The sequence below is a fragment of the Mytilus galloprovincialis genome, chromosome 2 (genome assembly GCF_965363235.1).
Source record: "Mytilus galloprovincialis chromosome 2, xbMytGall1.hap1.1, whole genome shotgun sequence".
NCBI classification, from domain to species: domain Eukaryota; kingdom Metazoa; phylum Mollusca; class Bivalvia; order Mytilida; family Mytilidae; genus Mytilus; species Mytilus galloprovincialis.
This window is the reverse complement of record NC_134839.1, coordinates 93,469,293-93,493,708: the sequence shown is the minus strand read 5'-3', so window position 1 is coordinate 93,493,708 and position 24,416 is coordinate 93,469,293. Positions and strand designations below refer to the sequence as shown.

At 35.0% G+C, this 24,416-nt stretch overlaps 2 protein-coding genes across 6 annotated transcripts in view; one reads left to right on the top strand and one right to left on the bottom strand.

The window, feature by feature from the left end:
- Nucleotides 1-24,416, bottom strand: part of LOC143064911 (uncharacterized) — an 89,215-nt gene that overhangs the window by 53,185 nt on the left and 11,614 nt on the right. For 3 of the 4 annotated variants that reach the window (XM_076238118.1, XM_076238123.1, XM_076238122.1), the window contains exon 1: nt 18,921-19,033. The exons of the other annotated variant lie outside the window; for it this stretch is intronic. The gene's annotated coding sequence lies outside the window, so the exon portion shown is untranslated. Of the gene's footprint in view, nt 1-18,920; nt 19,034-24,416 lie in introns of those variants that run through there. 4 annotated transcript variants of the gene reach the window in all.
- LOC143064910 (uncharacterized) lies at nt 571-23,990 on the top strand. 2 transcript variants are annotated; one of them, XM_076238117.1, is made up of 4 exons: nt 9,234-9,421; nt 9,641-16,780; nt 22,743-22,961; nt 23,298-23,987. In XM_076238117.1, the coding sequence occupies exons 2-4, from the start codon at nt 16,732-16,734 to the stop codon at nt 23,936-23,938; spliced, it is 909 nt and encodes a 302-aa protein (XP_076094232.1). In that variant the 5' UTR covers nt 9,234-9,421; nt 9,641-16,731; the 3' UTR covers nt 23,939-23,987. The 2 variants fall into 2 exon arrangements, with proteins under 2 accessions (XP_076094230.1, XP_076094232.1); XM_076238115.1 differs by lacking the exons at nt 9,234-9,421; nt 9,641-16,780 and adding an exon at nt 571-694 and having other exon boundaries at nt 23,298-23,990.

Below are 24,416 nucleotides of genomic sequence, written 5' to 3'. Positions count from 1 at the left end.
TAGTTGTCGGATTTTATAGATATTTATGTTATCGATTGGAAATATAATTTTTCTACCTACTACATGTAGTAGTGATAATCGTATATATATAAATTTCTAGTTTGGTTGTTTTTACAGATTAATTAAGGTTCAATATATTAAATGCTACCAAATGTTTACGTTGATTTGATTTATTTCATATTTTGAACATGAAGTAGAAACTCTGTTCCTATTGTTCATTACACTAGAGATGATTAAATCGTATGTATGTGAGGATATGACTTCAACTGAAGATTTTGAACAAGCCAAAATACACAATTATGTAAAAAAAATCAGTTTAGAAACTTTTGCTGATAATCTACATCATATTTCATATTTTCATTCATACATGGCTGGATTTTTTAACGACGTAAGTTTTTTTTTGAAATACATTATATCAACTTTAAGAAAATAATTTATTAGAGGACTTTTGACTTAATAAAGATATCTACTCCAGTCACGAGATCGTATAATTATATCATTGTATCTTAATATGTTTGAATCTGCATCAAGTTACGCCATTAAAAAGATAAGAATAATCAAATACATCGCAAGTCGACAATTAGAATTTATGCGTTTCAAACAATGTCAGAAAGTGAAATAGTTTAAATGATAAATTTAAAAAGCAACAAAAACAAATATATTTCAAAAGTGGATAATTATTTTACTGTTCAAGGTCGGTATGACATATTTATCTGTACACATTTGTACTTCAGCTGTTGAATAAAGGACAAAACTATTGATTACCTTTTCGTTGAGGAATATATACAATCCCTCACTCGAAACTTTGCTTTGACAAACTGAAAAAAAAACTTTAAGATTATTATTTATTATTTAACATTAAGATATAGCCAAAACGATTATCTTGATTATAGCTGACATCCCTTCGATCGTGCCAGTTCAGAAAGGATTCCGGACAGTTAGATACAAACACTTGGAAGATGGAATAAGATTTTTAAACATTATTTTGAATTTCTAGTTGTACATTTAATCTAAATTATCAAAAAGCAATAAACTGTAACATTCCCTCTTCCAAAATTCTATAATGTACGCTATGTTACATGTATATAAATCAGTTTTTTACTTTGTATTATTTCCCTCGTCCTAGTCATGTGTCCTTTTTCTTATCCTTTCTTGGTGATTTCAATATTGAAGATAAGGATTTCAAATACACTGTAACGGTCTTGATCATCTATAGCATTCATGCACAAGACATTAGACTTCGAAAGGCATGCAATTGTCAATTTTGAGGAACTTAATTATTGTAACGTGGGAAGGCAGTATTACGTAAGGACAAAGGGTTCAATAGTCGATTAACAGGAATTGTCCCTCATCTTGATTGCTCTGCTGCTCTATGTCAAGTCGGTCTATGCCCACTAGATCTTCTCAACTGCAGTACCAGATGTAAAGATTAAGGTAGGCTAAATGCTAAACAGCGCGGGATCGGGAACGGCATTCTAAAGTACTCTTTGACATAGAGTCTTAAAAGTAGTACACAGCATTGGGGCGTATATCTATAAAAGATACGCGGATATAGCCCAGGCACAGTATTCTAGCGGCAAGATATGCTTAATTATATGAGGACACCCTTTCCTGTTATGTACTATACCCTGTACATGTAGCATGTGTATCGGGTCAACTGCAGTTGTAATATGATTTGAGTTTGGTCTTTATTTCAAATATGATAGAACTCATTGAATTATATGCCACGACACAAAATATCCTCATGCATAGACAAAGTATGGGGACTGTTTAGATAATTTTGTATAATTATTGCATAATTTCGTACAGACTGCATCACAGCTTTCCATTCAAGAACGCAAGTAAATATCTGTAACACAGCAAGTTACTCTTACTATGATGCTCAAATATCAAAACCCATCTGTGAAATGTTTACCACTGGATACTATCAACAATCATTAAACAAGGATTTGTAATAGGTACAGTATCTATGCTATTATGTTACTTATACGTTAAGATCAGCATACTGTGGTCAGAGCAATTAAATAAGTTTAGATCTGTAATTATAGTTCACTTGGATTATTGATTGCGGACACATTTTGTCATTAACATTCAAAACACATCATATTAATCTAATATTCGTTGGAATTTGTGAGCAAAAAGATAATGAGTGTTGAGATAAACTCTGTCGGATTTTTTAACATGAGTCGGGAATTGACAAAGTTTTGTATGGTTATGTATTTCCTTCTGAACAGAGTTACCATGACAAACGAAGACCGATCATAGCACGTACTTTGTAATTTTCTGAATTCTAAATGGTAAAACGAGCTGCATGGCGTAATCTTAAAAGTACACACTTAGGTGTGAGCCAATAATTTCTAGTCAAAAATGAGGAACTTTATAAAAACTTTAACGTATCATGAAGTCTGTAAGAAAAAAATAAACAATGTTTATTCTTGAAAAACTCTATATTAATGATAAGGTCAAAGGGGTCGAAATCAGCGCTGGTGCGGTGGTCCGAGACCAGTAGAATTTGCGTCGGACCAGTAGATTTTGTTAGCTGGTGGTCCGTCGGACCAGTAGAAATTTGTCTATAAAAATCACTGATTGTGTAAGTGATAAATTTGTCCTGGTAAAATATGTCTGGGCGGACAAACATTACTAGTATAAAAAGTCCATGGTTACAGAATTTACTAGTATATTTAGTCCGATGTTAGTAATATATGTCCCCAGACTAATTTTCCTAGGTAATCATGTCCTTTAAAATCATATAATAAATTCAATTACATTTAAACCATGGAAATTTAAATGTTATGTTTTAGTAATGTTTAAGAGTTGCATAGTTATATTTTTGATAAAATTCATGTCCCCAGACTAATTTTCCTAGGAAATCATGTCCATCGCAATCTCAAGTTGTTTACCAAACAATTTACCTGCGAAATCAAGTACTATTTCTGTAGCAATTTGGAAAGAGTTAATCCACCGGACAAAAAAATAAAATAAGTGACATTCAAATTTTAAGGAATACCGGAATAAAGTTTATTGACAAAAGGAAACGTAAATATAAAAAAATCTTGTAAAAAAACACAAACGCGAATGGTTAAATTATATAGTAAATCTGAACTTCATCCAACTTTTTTGTCAGATCTAATATTCATAATGTTTCACACTGAAGATATATATATATATATATAACTTTATTTCCTCTATTATAGAGATTTGGTATAAATCAGAAAATTTAAAAAAAAACAACAACAAAGAATTAAAGTTACTGATTTATTTAATATAAGAAGAGCACTGTCAATAAAGTGTCCAGATCACCCAGTCAGGCACCCTGTGGTTGTTATGATGATTGTGATGATGTGGAAGACAATTGTGACATTTTTCTGTCCTTGATCCTGATTTTGATAAAGAAAATCATTGAGATTATAAACGCCTTTATCAAATCAGGATAAAGACTCTCTTTTTTTGTCTAACATATGTTAAATAAAGCATGGAAATAAAAGTAAAAATCTATCATTTATATTAGTGTTTGTCAAATGAATGTCATATATGCAGGACCAGTAGATTTGGAGCTGGACCAGTAGATTAACAGTCCACTGGTCCGACTGGCCAGTACACTAAAAAGCTTAAATTCGACCCCTGGATAAGGATGAGATGGTATCAGAGGCTATAAATGATGAAGCGCCTCGTGTTGAATACTACCAGTCAATTGCCAGACCGAAGAAGTGATAATTTTTACTCCAGACAGAGAAAATCTTTGTTAGGGCAACAATGGAAGAGAAAATATATCCAGCTCACCCAACCGATAACATGTGGTTAATAGGATTGTGTAAAACGTACTAAAATTAAATGTATGCAAGCTTGAAAAGACGTTCAGTATCCACAATTTTTAGGTCTTATTAAAAAATAGGATATTCTTTGTTTTGTAGAGTCATAGACGGAAGATTAAAAATTAATACATGTACTAAGTTTTGAGATTAAGACGAAACATAGGTTTCTGTTTCGGAGGATAACATCTAAGTTAACATTATTATGGTTTAAGACATATATAGCCGACAGATAGTAAATATATATTGTAGCTCACAGTTGATGAACACATATTTCGTCTTCTGATCATTAATACTAGAACACACCCGCGAAATCGCGGGGAAATAGAGCGTATGTAAACTGTAAAAAATGTATAACTGGAGAGGTATCAAAAGTCAGAGTACTTGGGGACTGGACACATTTGTTTTGTCCTCGCCCCTTTTTTCGAAATACCGATTTTTATTCCTTCTGTTTTTCTGTAAACTATGAACATAAATATATACTATAATTGCTATAAACGGTCACTGATATATTATATATGTATATATCAGTGACCGCCGTGAATAGTAAAGAGCCCCCCCCCCAGTAAACCATTGGAATTTATAGTAAATTTTAACAAATACAATTTATTAATAGTATATGAAATATATCAATGACCGCCGTGGATAGAAAACTATTGGAATTGGTAATAAATAGCAAATACACTTTATTTATAGTATATGTATACATGTTTGTTCATCAGTGGCGGATACAGGGGGAGGGGGGTTCCGGGGGTTGGAACCCCCTTTTTTGGTCGATCAATGCATTTGAATGGGGACATGTAGTTGGACCTCCCCCCCTTTTTGTCCTGGGTTAGGAACCCATAAGTACTTGGGAAAGGACAATTATTTTCGCGTGATTCTGTATACTATGAACGGGCAGATCCAGCCATTTTAAAAAAGGGGGAGGTTCCTAACCCAGGCAAAAGGGTTTCAACTACATGTCCCCATTTAAATGCATTGATCGTCCAAAAAAGGGGGTTCCAACCCCTGGATCCGCCACTGTAACATACGTTTAGTATATTATGAACATTCATATTACTATAAATTAATACAGTGTATTTGCTCTTTACTATCAATTCTCAGTTTATTAATCGATCCACGGCGGTCATTGACATATTATATAGACCCTCTCTATTTGATTAACTCTGTGACCGCCGTGGATAGTAAACTTGAAAATGATAGCAGATATCAAATACACTTTATTCATAGTCTTTGTATGTTCAAAGTATAGAAAAACGAAAACCGGAAGTTTAGTCTGGCTTAAAATTTCGTCCAATGACGAAAAAAACATCCGGACGCATTTTTTTTCGTTTTCTCCCAAAATAACCCAAACTGAATAATCATAAGAATGGATGACAAATGCGACTATACATAGTACCTATAGGACACAGAGGCATGATGATTAATTTATTGTGGAAGGAAGAGAAGGGACACACAGAATGAGGCTTCTCGTTTAATAGTATAGATGTGTGTTTGAAATTTGGAACATACCTCCAAAGAAGATAATCATTTTTTTTGCTATTAAAAACATTTATTATTTTTGGATATTCAAATACAATTGAGTATGAAAATACGGATGTTAGACAACAAGCCGACCAAACAGCAGAAGACAACTGAAGGCCACAAATAGGTCTTCAACACAATTGGAAATTCCCGCACCTGGAGACTGACTTCAACTTGCCCTTAAACAATAGTTGTACTAGGTCAGTGAAAATGGACTTCATAATAAACTCCAAAAACATAAATGAACTAAAAATCACACAAGACTAACGAAGGCCAGAGGCTTATGTTTTAGGACAGGTGCAAAAGAATCTTTACCCTCCCTATATTCCTCTGGAAAATGTAGATAAATAACCACACAACAATACGTACAGTACAACTCAGCTTAAAAGAAGTCCGAGTTTGATGTCAGAATAGGTAACAGAATAAACTAAGCAAAATGACAATGATATATATAAATTAACAAAGGACTACTTGCAGTTACTGACATGCCAGCTCCAGATCTCAATTAAACTGATTGAAAGATTATGTCTTCATCATATGAAAATCAATTACAATCCCTCCCGTTACGGGTAAAGTATCATACCATCATAAAATATTTGAGAAGAAAATACCACAGGCACTTGTCTCAGAATCGTTTCCTATATACATTTTTTTTCTGAGACAAGGGCCTGTGCAAAATACCCCGTATCACGTCAACAACTGTTTTTGAATAAATGTGTTTATTTCCGATGCAAAGACCCTAAGAGTTAAGTGAATCACGAAAAATACCAAAATATGCACTCTTTATTGACATGAACACAGTATCGAGATTTGATTGGCTTTGAGGTGAATGTTGACATGTTTGGGCTTTGTAAAAGATTATCCAAAAAAAAACTGGATGTGAAATACCTGAACGTATAAGATGTCTGCATGTAGAAATATATTTACAAATTATGTCCTTGTACCGATAATAAAGTTTAGTAAATGTGTTGACTAGTGTATGATATCGAAAACCCTGGTGTAATAATTTGTCAATAATACAGAGATTTCTCTCGTTTAAATCGAGTACATTGTTACATACACGAGCGAATTGAACAAGTTCAGATATAAACACAACAGAAGATGATGACAAGGGAACGTCACTATCTTTAAATGGAAAATTAACAGTTGACAATAAAAATTCATTTCTTTTGTCATAAATTTTAATTTTAAGTTTCCTGTCAAAGAAATAGATGTCAAGTCCAGCAAAGGACAGTGTTCATTGTTAGTAGTGTAGCTTTCATTTTCATTACATCTTAAACCGAAATAAATGAAAATAATGTCATTTCAAATGAATTATCGTTAACTATAAAAAAGAAATTAAACTGTGAGAGTAAACAACTTAAAGTCTTGTTTTAACGTTGCTTCAGGATCACTATTATTGCCGCACAAACCCTTTTAATACCTCTGTTTGGATTTGTCACCAAATGTTGCCAATATAACGGAACTTTAAACACTTGCCATTTAAGTTGGAGATTTAACTAGCCTTAAAACCAGGTTGAACACGCCATTTGCGTAAAAAAAAATGCCCGTACCAAGTCCAGAATATGACAGTTGTCTTTCAATCGTTTTACTAATCCATAGCGTTAGATCAATCGTTTTACTAATCCATAGCGTTAGATTTACTAATCCATAGCGTAAGATTTTGCCAGTTTTTATTGACTTCCTCCTTTTATATTTTTTTTATTATTTCAACTACCGAAAATAGTCCAGTAAAAAAATGAATACTGGTAATGTTCTCATTATAAATAAGTATTTAAAGCGTTCAATTGATATCATGTCTAATATATAAACAAAAACAAACAAACAAACAAACAAATAATTTATTAGAGTCTCACCTCTTTAAAACATTATATAGGTAAAAAAATATAATATTGTATTTGACAGTGACATTATTCCCGAGAGTAGGCCACTTGGAAATATTATACCGGTTTCCATTTTTTTAAAATAAGGATGACAAATTGAATACAATTTAGGCCTATCACTGTTTAGTAAATGAGTACCCTCTGTAGTGAATACAAGATCAAAGATTTTTTCTGATGAGTATAAGATAATTTGTGCAAAATTTATGAGGGTTTAGAAATGGATATAGTACTTCTGATATTTTATTTGCTCTTTACCGGCGAACTTAGCGTGTATAAAAAGGCAGTTAAGATTAAAGTGTAAAAATGGGTTAGAATTGTGCACGACATAGAAATAAAAATTTCACATAATTTGTATAATTTTATGTAAAAATCAACAGAATCAATTTTGTCCGACTGAATTAATTTCATAAAATATTATGATTGATACTTATGGTTGTAGTACTATTTGGTTACAAACTAATCTTCAATTAAGTGTAAGATCAAAGTTCAATTTCATTTGAGGACTTACTGAGTTTACATCAATAGTTTTCTAGGAAGAGGCAATTGAAATGAATTTTTCAGAGAAATTTAGTTACTAATGTTTTGTTAAAAACAAGATTCACGTGTTATTAAAGGCAAATGTGTAACCTTAACAAATCAAGTTTATGTGAACGGAAATACAATAAGAAATATAACTTGCATTTTGCTGAGTTTAGATCAGTTTATCAACAAGTTAAAATTAAGCAATAGTGTTACTGTCTCAAGCGAGTCGTAAATGGATAACAGTTTAACGTCCAATGGCAAGTCAACGAGTGCAAGGTAATGCAATATAAATTTAAAATCTGCTGAGTACTAGACCAACACGCTGATTCGGATATAAAACGTGCTAGTTCAGAAGGCAACAATCCACAGGATGACAAGTCACCCCACCCAGACACATTATGCTGACTCTTAGTCGACCAGTATTTACACTAGCTCCTTTATTGCCGCGCGCTTAGCAAAGAAACAGCATAGTACCAATTTTCAATTGTTTTGTTTGACCAAACCAGGTTCGAACTCACAACCTCTCTCACTCGCAGCGAGCATGCTATCCCGATACCACCTAAAGGCCTCATACGAAACAGCCTACAGACTTCGAGAGTAAATAATGTGCATACCTTTTATCAAAATTTAAGCATAACCTGGAAGTTGTGCAAAATTTCTATTGAACTTTCACTTTAGAGACAAAGATTCAGATTATAACCTCAAAAGTCGATGATAAGTCAATTTCAAAATGGTCATAAAAACATTTATTTGGGTTGAATGGATGTCAAAATTCCCATTCTCATCATGCTTAAAGAATTTGTAGATAAAACGGCATTAAATAATTTTGACTTATTTCAATCACGTTTAAAAAAAAGTGATATGCTATAGAAACGTCTATTACAACAAGATCAATTAGGGTGCGTTGCTTTTGTTGTACAGAATAGAAGTATCATGTATCTTGTATCTTGACATTTTTTAATGATTATTATCTTACAATGTGATTGATTTAAAGAACACGATTAAGTTGTTGTAATGTTTTTTGGTGAATAAAGTTTTTTAAAAGTGTATTTTGATCATAGAACACAAATCTGTATACAATAGATTAAAGGACATAACACAGATTATCTTTCAATAGTATTGTACATGTGAATGGCTATATCGAAGGTATTTCTATGATCGACAATTTGGTCCACTATTTTTCTAACAACTCCTCTAAGATTTGGATATCGATGTTTGTAAACATTTTGAGTATGAATGATTGTAGGGTGGTATTGGCTATTTTTTCTCTACATAATTTCATTTCATGATATACTGGTGCCTAAAGTTAAAAAACTTATCATTTCCTAGGCTAATTAAATCTATTAAACAAACATTTTATTTATCAAGCGCCTGTTGTTCTCGTAAGGGAGGAGAGTACTTCCTATACACAATGTGATAGAAATGTATGATAAGGTCAATAAAGTTCCCATAACATCTTCGTCTGTATTTAGAATTTAAAAAATAGAACATTCTGGATCACATACGCAACTATATTTACTATAAAGTCAATTGGATTGAAATTTCAGACATTCATATTTTCCGGAAATAATCTGGACTTATCCGTATTTTCACTACCGTTTACTTTCTCTTCCTCACCTGTCTATTGCAAATGGATGCCACGACAAATCTGCTCCTGTGGATATTGTGACAAATCACCGTCAAGTACGTTTCAAATCGATTATAAACTGTTAAATATATATACCGTTAATTCCGTTAACTTGAATTCCACGTTTATTCAACAAATACGAACTGTAATTGTTTATTTCTATGAATTGACCTGAGAATTCTACTTTCGTTTTTGACTTGATATTATTATTGCATTGAACATTCATATATTTCTTTCGTGCATATTGTTAAATATTGTATTTTTATTTCTTTCAGTTTACCAAACAATACACACTCTGTAAAACTCCTGTACCATTTCTGGTGGAATTATAATCTACAATCTTCACACACAAGTTGTTATTCTTTATAATTTGCCGAGATTGCGATACAGTCCCATGGTTATACTAGCTGAGTCAGGCTCAGCATAGTAAATTGACGACAACCTGTCTTTACATATCCAGACAAGGAACGACAACGTAGCAACGTACATACGTACATACCTTTACACTGACAGTGGACTACATATCTTGTGTGAACTCGACAGCAACCCAACAACGTTGAGTCAACATGGATCCCAGTCATGTGGAACAACAAGAAGAGATTCAGCCCCAAGAAGGAGATGTCCCTGAACTATTAGAAAATCCGTCTAGTACATCACAGTCAGATGAAACTCCCGAGGCTAGGCGAGTACGTGACCTCACGGAAAAAGGACAAGGAGCTTTCACTGAAAAACGTGACAAGTTCTGTCAGGAACTAGAGGCTCTCTGGGCAGACATTGAATCCCAGTTATTGGAAGTAACAACGCCTCCTAACGATCTCCAGCAACTCCTAACAGTCCAGGACAAACTTGTTAAAGCCTGTAATAATTATCGTAGGCTTACAGATGAATACCTAGACTTTATGAAAAGGACCCGAACATTGGAGAGTCAAAAAGAAATTGATGCATGTAAACTCTCTTTGGATTTACGTCTGTCCAAAGTGGAGCTAGTTATGGAAAAACTACACGAGCATCGCCTCGCTCTAACAAAGGCCAAATCCACTAAAACAAAGACCTCAAGGGGTAAGAAAACCTCGCACAGCGGTAGCTCTAACGTGTCAGACATGTCAAGCCTGGCACGGAGAAAGCGAGCCAAGGCAGAGGCTGCAAAGTCTAAGATAGCATTTGTCGAAAAACATGCCCTTATCTTACAACAGGAAGCAATGTTAGAAGAACAAGCCCTTTTCAGACAAAGTGAAATGGAACAGGAAGCAGCACGCAAAAAGGCTGAAATGGAACAGGAAGCAGCACACAAAAAGGCTGAAATGGAACAGGAAGCCAGTCGTAAACAGGCAAGAATGGAGCAAGAAGTCGCTCAACGTAAACATGAGGCCGCACAGAGAACAGTTCAGCTAGAACAGGAGGCTGCTCACAGAAAAGTGCAATTAGAACAAGAGGCCGCTCACAGAAAAACGCAATTAGAACAACAATTAGAACAAGAGGCTATGCGCAGGAAGGCTCAAATGCAACAAGAAGCCGCACGAGTAAGCCGGGAAAAGGCCGAGCTTAAAGCCAAATTTAACCTTCTTGAAGCACAGAAAGAAGCTGCAGCCGCAGAGGCCGAGGCTCGTATCCTGGAATACGATGATAGCCAAGCGTATAGCGATCTCCCTGACGAAAAGGAAGACCCGCTCCAGCGTGTGCAAGATTTCGTCAATAAACTTCCTGTATCAACTGTTGTTAAGGAAGTAACAGGACCTCAAAAGAAAAAACAAATTCCTGTTAAGATCGAGCTGAGTCACGAAGCACCAGCGTTCGTGCCATCCGTGGCATCGAACTTGCTGTCACAGACATCTGCCGTCTTGCCTTCCGATAATAAGTCACCGGAAGTTACCTTTATCCCAGATCTGGGATTAGTAACCGGCATACAAAAACTAGGTCTTTCAGATGAGAGCCCTACTGAACACCAAAAACAGGGTGTTAAAGAAGCGACCCCTGTCTTACGCACAAAACAAGACGTTATAGAAGAGATCCCTGTTGCACACCAGCAACAAATCAACCTTACATCAGAGATAACTAGATTCCTCTTACGCAAGGACCTGCTTTTCTCCCGATTAACAAGCTTTAACGATCGGGCAGAATCCTTCCATACTTGGAAAGCAAGCTTCAAGAATGTGACTGATGAGTTACAAGTCTCTGACTCAGAACAGATCGATTTACTGATCAAGTGGCTCGGTCCAGAGTCTGCTAAACACGCCATTAGCATAAGAGCGTCGAACGCCAATAATCCTACCATAGGTATACAGAGATTATGGAAGAGGCTTGACGAGCGGTATGGTGCTCCAGAAATGTTGGAAGCCTCTCTCATGAGTAAACTTGCAAAATTCCCAACCTTAACGAATAAGGACAATGCACGTCTCTACGAACTGTCTGACATTCTATCTGAAATAGAATATCACAAGGAAAATCCCAAGCTGGGATGTTTGCTAGCATATTTTGACTCCTCGTCCGGGATAAATCCTATTGTTGAAAAATTACCGTACGGACTCCAAGAAAAGTGGACCACAAGGGCTACAAGATACAAGTCCAAATATGAAGTTGCCTTTCCACCTTTCACAGAATTCTCTGCCTTCATCAGGGAAATAAGCAAAACAAAGAACGATCCTGGGTTCATCTTTGGGTCAAAAGCCACACCAAATACAAAAGGTGCTGCGCCAAGGTCTACGCCTTACCCTAAGACTAAAGTTGGTGCTCATAAAACAGCAGTTGAGCAGCAATCTGGAGACGCCAGCAAACAAGGTCTTTGTATTCTTCACAAAACAAAGCATTCCTTAAATGAATGTCGAGCGTTCCGAGCCAAGTCAATAGAGGAGCGCAAAGGTCTTTTAAAAGAAAACAATGTATGTTACAAGTGTTGTGATTCTACCACACATAGGAGCCGGGAATGCAATGCACGCATAAGTTGTAAAGAATGTGGAAGTAAACAACACACTACCGCACTTCAGATCACTAGACCACAGCAACCTGCAAGTTCACAGTCTAGCTCGCCTAAGCAAGCCTACGGCGGGGAGCCTATAGAATCGGCTGAAACTAAGGCAACCTCAGTTAACTCTACCTGTACTGAGATCTGCAAAGATACATATAGTGGAAAATCTTGTGCTAAAATACTTCCTGTGAATGTTTATCACAAAGATAACCAGTACAAAGTTATTCGCATGTACGCCATCATTGATGACCAAAGCAACAGGTCACTAGCATCGCCCGAATTCTTTAATCTTTTCGACGTCAAAGATAAACCGGAGAACTATACTTTATCAACGTGCTCTGGCAAAGTAGTCACTTCCGGGAAAAGAGGAAGAGGTTTCATCATGGAGTCAATCAATGGTAATGGCAAGTTTGACCTTCCTGTACTTATTGAATGTGATCATATTCCAAATAATAGGGACGAAATACCTACTCCTGAAGTAACAATGTATCACCCTCATTTAAAAGAACTTAGGGATAGCATTCCACCTATAGAGGAAAATTGCCAAATTCTTCTCTTAATTGGCAGAGACCTTATAGAGGCACACCATGTCCTCGACCAGCGCATAGGACCACCCAGAACTCCATATGCACAACAACTGAAACTGGGTTGGGTAGTGATAGGAGAAACCTGCATTAACAAGCAGCATGTGCCTCTTGAGTTAAATGTCAAAATAACCAACATTTTACCTACAGGACAACCTTCAACCTTTCAACCATGCACAAGCAAGTTTGACATCCGGGAAAACTACACAGACCCTGTAACGAAAGATTTACAATCGCCACTCTTTGAAAAAACAAGGGACGATGATAAGCCTGGACAGTCATATGAGGACAAAATGTTCATGAAGCAGATGAACAACGAATTTGTGAGAGACTCGGAAGGAAGTTGGGTAGCACCGTTGCCGTTCCGAGTGCCAAGACAGCCATTGCCAAGCAACAGACAACAAGCTCTTCATCGTGCTAATATGTTGGACACCAGTCTGAATAGAAACCCAGTTAAGCGGGAACACTTTCTTACATTTATGAGTAAGATCCTAGACAATAATCATGCAGAGCTCGCTCCACCATTGCATGAACATGAGGAGTGCTGGTATTTGCCATTGTTTGGTGTTTATCATCCGAAGAAACCCGATCAGATAAGAGGTGTGTTTGATTCTTCCGCCAAATGTAACGGAGTTTCACTTAACAGCGTCCTGCTTACAGGTCCAGACTTGACCAATGATCTCTTGGGAGTACTGCTGCGTTTCAGGAAAGAAATGGCCGCAGTAACTGCAGACGTTCAACATATGTTTCACTGCTTTGTTGTCAGAAAAGACCACCGAAATTACCTGAGATTTTTATGGCATAAAGACAATGACCTTCAGGAGAACCTTGTCGAATACCGCATGAGAGTTCATGTTTTCGGAAATAGTCCGTCACCTGCCGTTGCTACGCTTGGACTCCGAAAAGCAGCTCAAGCATCAGAACTAGAGTTTGGCAGTCACGTGACTAGCTTTGTTACAAGAGACTTCTATGTCGACGACGGTCTAACATCATGTCCTACTAAAGAGGAAGCTGTTAAGCTCATGAAGGACACACAGCAAGCATTAGCAAAATATGGGAACTTACGACTTCACAAGTTTGCCTCTATTTGTGCGGAAGTTATGTCTGCATTTCATGCCAGTGATTTGGCTTCAAATCTTAAAGATCTAGACTTAGAATGCGACAGTAAACCCCTACAACGTAGTCTTGGTCTCAGCTGGGACGTAAACACTGATAACTTCTTATTTCAATTATCATCAGAAAACAAACCGATCACTCGGAGAGGAATTTTATCGACGATAAACAGTCTCTACGATCCTCTGGGATTTTTGGCTCCGGTGATTATACAAGGGAAACTCCTATTAAGGAAAATAGTATCAGAAACCGTCGATTGGGACCAACCTCTCACTGATGAGACAGCAGATGAGTGGAAATCTTGGAGAGAGACTCTAATTGCTATCGAAACATTGCGCATTCCACGTACCTACGTGCTGTATCTCAGCAAAACCACCACAAAGGAGTTACATGTCTTCTCTGATGCATCAGAAAAAGCCATAGCAGCTGTTACATACCTACGCACGACCGACAGTAGTGGTGAACCAAACATAGGTTTCATTCTTGGGAAAGCTAAAGTTGCACCAACAAGTGGTCATACTATTCCACGCCTTGAACTATCTGCTGCAGTATTAGCAGTCGAGATAACACAGACCATCATGGACAATTTAGATTTACATATAGACACCGTAAAATTCTACACAGACAGTAAAGTAGTCCTAGGCTACATCAGTAACGAGACAAGAAGGTTCTTTATCTATGTCGCCAATCGAGTAGAGAAAATAAGAAAATTTAGCTCTCCAAGTCAATGGAATTATGTACCAACTGACCGTAATCCCGCAGACTCGGGAACAAGGTCCGTACCTGCCCACGAAATTCATAGCAGCGAATGGTTATTAGGACCAAGACAACTTCTTTTCTCAGAGCAAAAGAATTCTGAGGACATATATCAGCTAAAAGACCCAGAGGAAGATGGAGAAATACGTGCAACTGTTAATGTTGCAAAAACATTTGCCACACTTGAGCATAAAGGTGTCGGAACTGATAGATTCAACAGATTCTCCAACTGGACATCACTTATGCGAGCGATAGCCTTTTTGGAACGTTTCTCCCGTTTACACGGGTCAAAACAGACAGCACCAGTGACTTCTCTGGAAGGCTTTTCGAATGCCGAAAATTTCATCTTAATATCTGCTCAATATGAAGTTTACGGAGATGAAATAGATTGCATTAAACGTCAGGAACAAATTAATAAGCGGAGCCCGATAGCTAACCTCAATCCGTTTTTGAACGAACAAGGACTATTACGAGTAGGAGGCCGTATTGCCAAATCTGACTTAGACCTCCGTGAAAAGAAACCATTGATCGTCCCTGGACGCCATCATATAGCGACATTATTAGTTCGACACTACCACAACAAGATAAAACATCAAGGTCGCCATTTCACAGATGGAGCGATTCGATCCGCAGGATTTTGGATCGTAGGAGCAAAACGCTTGATCTCATCTATTATTCACAAATGTGTGACATGCCGCAAACTCAGAGGAAAAACCGAGTATCAAATCATGTCTGATTTGCCAGATGACCGTCTTGAACCTTCACCTCCGTTTACTAACGTTGGAATAGACACCTTTGGACCCTGGACAATTGTTTCACGTAAAACACGTGGTGGATACGCCAACTCAAAACGTTGGGCAATTTTATTCACATGCTTAGTGACAAGAGCTATTCACATCGAATTAATCGAGGAAATGAGTTCTTCAGCCTTCATAAACGCTGTCAGGAGATTCGCGGCTATAAGAGGCCAAGTTAAGATTTTCCGATCTGACCGTGGAACGAACTTTATCGGCGCAATCGACGATTTAAAGATTGACTCAATCAACATTGAAGATGGACCCTTCAAGAACTTTCTGTACAATTCTGGTACAACTTGGATCTTCAATCCGCCACATTCGTCCCACATGGGTGGAGCCTGGGAAAGAATGATTGGTATCACTAGGAGAATTCTTGATTCTATGCTTCTTAACGCAGCCGGAAGAAGCCTAACACATGACGTGCTCAACACACTAATGGCAGAAGTTTCAGCAATAGTGAACTCTAGACCTCTGGTACCGGTATCAACAGATCCAGAAAATCCGTTGATATTAACTCCGGCTATGTTATTGACACAGAAAACCGACTACATATTCACCTCAGATCATCTTGGAGAATTCGATAAACGAGATCTATGTCTTGCCGAATGGAGACGAGTACAGGCTCTAGCCAGTGTTTTCTGGTCCCGTTGGAGGAAGGAGTACCTGCCGTTACTACAACAACGACGAAAATGGACCGAAGATCGCCGTGATCTCATCGAAGGAGACGTCATCCTTCTAAAGGACAAAAACATTTGCCGTACCCAATGGCCCGTTGGAATTATAGTGAACTCTTTTAAAAGTTCAGACGAACATGTCCGAAAAGCAGAAGTGCGAGTAATCGTTAATGGAAAAGCCACAACCTACACACGCCCTATCGTGGACATGATTCTTCTCATAGAGAACAAACCTGTGTAATTATATGTATATATTTTGGATTAATATAGTGACATTCACATTTGGAATTATACTTTCTGGAATAGTGATATCAGGTAGATTTCAGACGGGGAGTATTCTGGATCACATACGCAACTATATTTACTATAAAGTCAATTGGATTGAAATTTCAGACATTCATATTTTCCGGAAATAATCTGGACTTATCCGTATTTTCACTACCGTTTACTTTCTCTTCCTCACCTGTCTATTGCAAATGGATGCCACGACAAATCTGCTCCTGTGGATATTGTGACAAATCACCGTCAAGTACGTTTCAGATCGATTATAAACTGTTAAATATATATACCGTTAATTCCGTTAACTTGAATTCCACGTTTATTCAACAAATACGAACTGTAATTGTTTATTTCTATGAATTGACCTGAGAATTCTACTTTCGTTTTTGACTTGATATTATTATTGCATTGAACATTCATATATTTCTTTCGTGCATATTGTTAAATATTGTATTTTTATTTCTTTCAGTTTACACACTCTGTAAAACTCCTGTACCATTTCTGGTGGAATTATAATCTACAATCTTCACACACAAGTTGTTATTCTTTATAATTTGCCGAGATTGCGATACAGTCCCATGGTTATACTAGCTGAGTCAGGCTCAGCATAAGAACCCAAGCAGCATTCCCTATCAATTAAGTAATTAAACTGCCCACCTCTAGATGCGTTTACATATTGTTTCCTTATACTAGTAATTTATCATAAATGGTTTGTATGCCTCTTCATAGAGGTTAATTCGAAGGTGACATCAACAGTAAGCCTAGTTTTTTTTTTATTGAAGTTTGATTTAATTTGTTTTCCCAAAAAGGCACTTAAATATGTAGTTTTTCAGAGAATTTAACTACATGATGTTCAGAAGTTGTCGTTTGTTGGTGTAGTTCATAAGTGTTTCTCGTTTTTCGGTGTTTTTATATAGATTAGACCGTTGGTTTTCCCGTTTGAATGATTTTACACTGGAATTTTGCATTTGATTATTTTTAAGTCATGTTTGGTATCAAAAGTCATTATTTCTTGTGAGTAATTCAGTTTCAATATTTTTATTACGCTAGAAGTGCATTTTATTCGGAAAACAAGATTTTGAACTATTTTTCAAATAATTTTATAAAAGACATGTATTAGTCGTTTTAGCGTTACTAGGAAATATTTATGGATTAAGATTAAGATTAGGTCGTGAGAATACTTTTTGACAACAATGGTCATCATTGCGTATCATTGTAATTTATTTGTCAACACCCAAACTGTATATAGAGTGAATAATGTCAATTAACACTAAGTCTTAATTTAATCTGCTTTTAAAATGTTTCATTGTTTGGAAACTATTTGTTTATAAGTACCTTTTTCTATTTTCATTGGACAAAACGTTTCTATGATCATGTTTTATAAAGGTTACGTTGAGAACGAAAAAAAACAAAGAGAAAATATAGAGAGAACCATGTGACGCACCGGTTCGCCCCGCTCTCGATCTACGAGCAGCGGCGAGTTAATATATGTTGCCATGATTACTGTTTTGTAAATATGCTTTATGAACTGTGATTTATTTTGTATATATGTTGGATGGAAAAATAAAGTATGTGAACGTTCATGTATCCGGTCTCGTGTATTGATTTACAATAACTTTCCAGTACGGAACCTCTATCATGATTTCAGTAAAACGGGCCTAAATTGTTTGGATTGTAAAATACTGTTATTCATTTCCGACGGACTATAGAGTTAACAAAAACGAAACACACCAACAAAACAACCACATGTATAATCGACAATTCAAATTACGACAAACTAGGATTTTCTATACACGTCAAATAATAAGGAAATTCTAAACAATATATTGTCTGATCCTAATTTATTTCTAAGTCCCAATTGTCCAAATCTTCCTGGTTATACTCACACCAGACCTTTCCAGACCTTCCCACCAGACTTTTCCAGACCTTCTTATATCTATTTTAAATTATAAAGGGGTTTCGCTCTTGATTTTAAACATATATTTCTGGTAGCTTTTGTGCAAAATATACAATTACCATATACTGTTAATACCGAAATAGTCATATAAACATATTGTATAGTATTGGTGAGGTTAGTTCAGGTAATCAATAGGTAATAGTTATGTTCTCAAGTGAATCACTAATGGTTGTGACAAAACTATCATAGATTAAATACAGATCAATATAGTTTTGATTTTACAAGTAACAAGGACCTCCTGTATTCTATTATTTGGATAGATATTAATCTGCGTCTGTCCTTTTAAAACAAAATCTCAGTCGTCAATAATAAATCCCGTTTGAAACATTATTTTACAGAATAACTTAATGATATGTGTATTTCACCGGGACACTAAAAAAACCCAAATTATTTAATATATAATAATTAAAGACGAATATTTTATACCACTTACCTGCTATAACCATTAAATAGTGTCTATTTAATTGATATCCAACTGCAAGGTCTTTAAAATATTGTACGATTGAGGACAAGGACTCAGTAAGCGGATATATATATATATATATATATATATATATATATATATATATATATATATATATATATATATATATATATATATATATATATAAATAAACTTGTAAAAACCCAGTACACCAAATAAAATGTCAAGTATAAGGACACTAGAAATTAAATTGTTTATGAGATTAGATTTACTCTTGATAAAATCACGGAAATAATATTATAATATTAGTATACCACTTCCATGATTAAACCAACAAGTATCGTCCATCAAAATACCGAAAAAAATATTGTATAACTCTATAGAGATCAATAATATCCTTTTAGATAGTTTATAGAAAATTATACTCTTAATAGCTACTTGCAGCCACCAGAAAATTATAATAGATAAAGAATTAATTTTGCGAGTTTTATCACAAGGTTCTATACACAAAAAGGATTGTGGGGATTGATCATGAGGGTTATTTTCGTAGCTGGGTAGAAAGATGCCAAACTTATGTTTGTCTGGTCTTAAGACAATAACTTCAGAATAAGTTTATATATAATAGCTCTATGAAATTTAGCATTCAGGTTCCATACCAAAATAGGAAGGTTTGGATTAATTTTTGGAGTTATTGTCATAGCAGTTTAGAAATAAGGTGCCAAGAACAGCCTAATAAAACAAACATGTGTCTGTTTCACAGAAAATAACAATTGAGTATCAGTGTATATAACTGTATTAAATTTAGCACAAGGTTCCACACCACAGTTGGAATATTTGGATTAATTTTGGGGCTTATCGTCATAGCTGTTTAAGAATTTGAGACCAAAAAAGGGCCAAGCAAGCTTTTGTCATGTTTCAGGACATTTTAAGTATAGGAATATAGATTTATACGAACTTTTACTACAAGGTTAAGTACGACAAAAGGAATGTTAAGGTTGATTTTTGGGGGTGCATGGCCTAAACCGTTTAAAAATTACGGGTCGAAAGGGGTCCAAAAACAATTTTTTTCCCTAGTTTGCAGACAATAACTTGAGTCTAAACGAATGTATCTCTTAAATTTAAGCACAATGTTCCATGTGCCAATAGGAAGGTTTGGTCTTATTTATAGGTTATAAATGTAGCTGTTTAGGAATAAGGGGCAAAAAAGGGTTTTAACAAAAATAACTATTTAACTGGTTCGCATACAATAACTTGAGTATAAGTATATGAATCTATATTAGAGGTATTCCTATAACAGTATAGACCACCTCAGTAAATTAGTTAGCTTTAACTTGTGTGTCATCAGTTATTGATTACAATGATTTTAAGCTTTCTCAGTCTGTCAGAGCATGGAAGTAATATTGAACAAAGTCTTCCGTATTTTCTTATCAATTAAAACAACTTTAATCTTTAATTGCTATACTCTTTAATTTGTACACAAAATTTAAAATGACTCATTAAAAAAAACTGTCAATAGAAATAGCGTCATGCTCTTTTTCTTCTTTCTTGTAATGTGTTAATGTTATCAAAACTTTTTTTAAATAGATATAAATTTAAATACGGTAGCACCACTTACCATTTTAATTTCATGTTTCAATAAAGTATTTTATGATTTTTATTTCAGTGTAAGTCTAAATTATTTGAAAGTTAATATATATTTCATTTGAATTCATGATAACTTAATTCTGAAAATATGAGTGGATTTCAATTTTTTTTATCCTTTGGTTATTATAAAGAATGACTCTTAAATTTAGTAGTTATGTTTTCCTCGAATCTCAAACGAATACATTTTTCGAAAGGCAAACCATAGGATTTGTATATGTAAGATTGCAACAGGGTTTGTGTGGTTAAATTGTCTCTTGTTCAAGTCCCCATAGGACATGTACAAGAGGGATCAAAGGGATATTTACGGCTCCAATAAACAAGATATGATAGTTATATTATCCATAAATTGTTTGATTTTTACAAGATACTCCGTATAAACAATACTAATGTTCTACTAGCTGACATGTAAATATATATGAATAACACTCCAAAATATACTATTTTAAACTACATTGTAACCTGGATTTAAATCGGGAGTCGATCAATGTATATATCTGCTTAAAACAACTATACAGGTGCAGCAAGCCAATATCAGTTATTATCACATATTTAGTACTGATATGTACGTTTTTGCATGGCCAATAATAGCCGGAAGTCAAAGTTGGTTATCAGCCCCATCGATATCAGCCCTCAAAAACCCATATCGTGCCCCCGAGTTTGACTTCCGGTAACCTGTGAATCAAATACTATTTGTAAACAAGATGGCAACAGAAGCAGACGACGAAAGGTTCATGACTGTAACGAACGATGATATAGTCTGTTTGATTTCTATAAATCTTCAAAAATTAATTCTTAAAAATTCATCTTTACTAATAAATATTTGTTTTCTTCATGTGTGTTAATGTATGATATATACGAACTCTGACTATTAATATCATAATTTTGAACCAAAAATCAAAAAAGTTACTCATTAGGTCTCTATGTTACTTCTATTGTTTTTAATATTAAATACTCAATGGAGTAGGTATGAGTAGTGTAACAGCCTTCCATTCAAAACAAAAACATTAGACATGTGCTTTAAACCTGTTTTATTGTACCATGTGACTTTACTCATTTAAATAACTCTGGTCATGTGATTACTGAGCTTTCTATATGCAATGAGAAATACAAAAGCATGCAAACAGAAAACTCAGTAATCACATGACCAGAGTTATTTAAATGAGTAAAGTCACATGGTACAATAAAACAGGTTTAAAGCACATGTCTAATGTTTTTGTTTTGAATAGAAGGCTGTTACACTACTCATATATACTCCATTGAGTATTTAATATTAAAAACAATAGAAGTAACATAGAGACCTAATGAGTAACTTTTTTGATTTTTGGTTCAAAATTATGATATTAATAGTCAGAGTTCGTACATATCATACATTAACACACATGAAGAAAAAAAATATTTATTAGTAAAGATGAATTTTTAAGAATTAATTTTTGAAGATTTATAGAAATCAAATGGACTATACCAGTAATTTCATTGAAGAAATGAAAAATGATAACACAAAGAGAAAAACTAAAAGTGACATAAAATTATTAACTGAATGGTTAAAGGAGAACAACGAATTACGGGCAATAGAGGATATATCTGTACCTGAACTCAATCAGTACTTAGCCAGATTTTATTTGTCTGTCCGGTCTCGGAAAAATGAGGAGTATGAGCCAGACAGCCTGAAGTCAATACAGTCATCGAATAATAGGCACTTGAAGGAAAAGAGTGGAATAAATATTCTTAAAGATAAGGAATTTCACCACAGTAGAGAGGTGTTATCCGCGAAAAGAAAGCACTTGAAGTCACAGGGACTGGGAAACAAAAAGATGAAAGCTGATCCATTCTCATCCTCTGAAATAGATATGCTATTTGAACAGAATCTCCTAGGAACAGATAGGTTTATGCAATATTATCATGTGACTGTGCATGTACATAAAATGATAATGATATCAGCTTCAAAAATATATCTTTAAGTTTTAACAGAATAAGACATGTTAGGCAACATCAACATAGAATGCAGTTTGTCATACATGTTTCAAGACAGTGAACGCGTATATTTTTTTGTTGAAAATGTGCTTCAGTCTTCTATATACATGTAAAGTGTCATTATTGATAATGAATGTAAGCAACTTCTAGCTATACATAGTGTACGTAACGTTTTAATATTATCCTATAATCTGAACTGTCAATTCTTACTTTTAGGCAACCCTGAGGCACTACTTAATACCATATGGTTAAATAATACTTTGCACTTTGGTATGAGGGGAAGGAAGGAGCATACTGACATGTCATTTGGAGACATAAAAATGATGACAACAGCAAGTAGAGAGCAATATTTGGAATACAACGAAAGGCTGACTAAAACCAGGACAGGACACAGTGACAGTAGAGCATTTGCACCTAAAATGTTTGCAACACCAGGTAACTTTCTTTCGATTTATTAAAAATTAATATAAAATTGACAGTAAATGATAAATACAGAAACCACCACACAAGTATGCCTACACAATTAATTCATACATATATCATGTATATAACTTACATATACTTTTAAAACGAATATAAAAAAAACACAAAATATCCAGAAATATCTAGCTATGCGCATCAAAGAACTCAAAATGGAAACATGAACAAATGAAAAGAATAGATATATAGCACTAAAGCTTATTCACTTTAAAATATTTTTTTTTAAAATGTAGATATTGTTTCAATTTAATATGATGCATGTCCTTGATTATTTTCATTTTCTTAAAATAGATAATCCACGCTGTCCAGTGAATGCATTCAAGCAATATATTCGTCGCCGCCCTGAAGATGCTCTGACTCCAGACAGTCGCTTTTATCTAAGTATTAAAAGGATGGTACAACCTGATGCCAGTGAAAATGCTAAACAAACATGGTTTACCATGCAGCCATTGGGTAAAAATACTCTAGGAGATTTAGCTAAAAAAATGTCTATGAAAGGTGGTCTTACAGGAAGAAAGGTTAACCATAGTGTTCGCAAAACTACAGTGTCCTCACTTCTTCATTCCAATGTGGAGGCTACTACCGTCATGACAGGCCATAAGAATGTTGCTTCCGTCAATGAGTATAGTTCAGCATCATTACAGCAACAGCAAACTATGTCAAATATCTTATCTGATATTGGTTCAGGAAGCCGGGGATTAATACCACAAGAACCAACTCCAAACACTAGCTTTGAGGCCAAATCTGCAGATTTTCCGGAGGATGATATGTTTGACAGTGTTGAATTAAATGAAGTTTGCCAAACAATAGAAAATTTTGAATCTGTAGAAAAAAATGTAAAAATAAACAGTGGAAAATGTTCTACATTTTCCATTCTTCCACAAGCTTCTATTGGCAATGTTACAATAAACATTTACAACTCTGAAAAATAAGATTATTGTTATATATTTGTTGAATTATTCTCATCACTTTACTTTTTCACTGTGATACAAATTGTTAATGCACTGTGATACATTTTTTAAAATTTTTTCTTTATTCAAATGTTATTTTTGTTGAAAATAAAAAAATTATTTGATATATTCCTTCATTTTTCTCCAGCATGAAAATATGTGATAAATAGATTATGACATGTAATTTTCCATATTGGCCCTGGTATCAGCCCTCGACCCATATCAAGCCCTCGGGCTAAAGCCCTCTGGCTTGATATGGGAGTCTAGGGCTGATACCAGGGCCAATATGGAAAATGCCATGTAATAATCTATAAGTATCTTCCTTGTATTATTAAAGTTATTACAGAAAGAAAACATTCTGGTATATATCCGAGAAAAACAACCGACATCATGGAAACTTCATATTACAGGCCCCTCTTCTTGTCGATTGAAACAAATTGTTCCTTTATTCTTATGAGAA

Coding starts and splice junctions, on each gene's coding strand:
- LOC143064910 (XM_076238115.1), top strand. CDS start 628: ATGATAAATTTAAAAAGCAACAAAAACAAATATATTTCAAAAGTGGAT. Junction 695..22,742: donor TAATTATTTTACTGTTCAAG/GTCGGTATGACA, acceptor TCTTACTTTTAG/GCAACCCTGAGGCACTACTT. Junction 22,962..23,297: donor TAAAATGTTTGCAACACCAG/GTAACTTTCTTT, acceptor TTCTTAAAATAG/ATAATCCACGCTGTCCAGTG.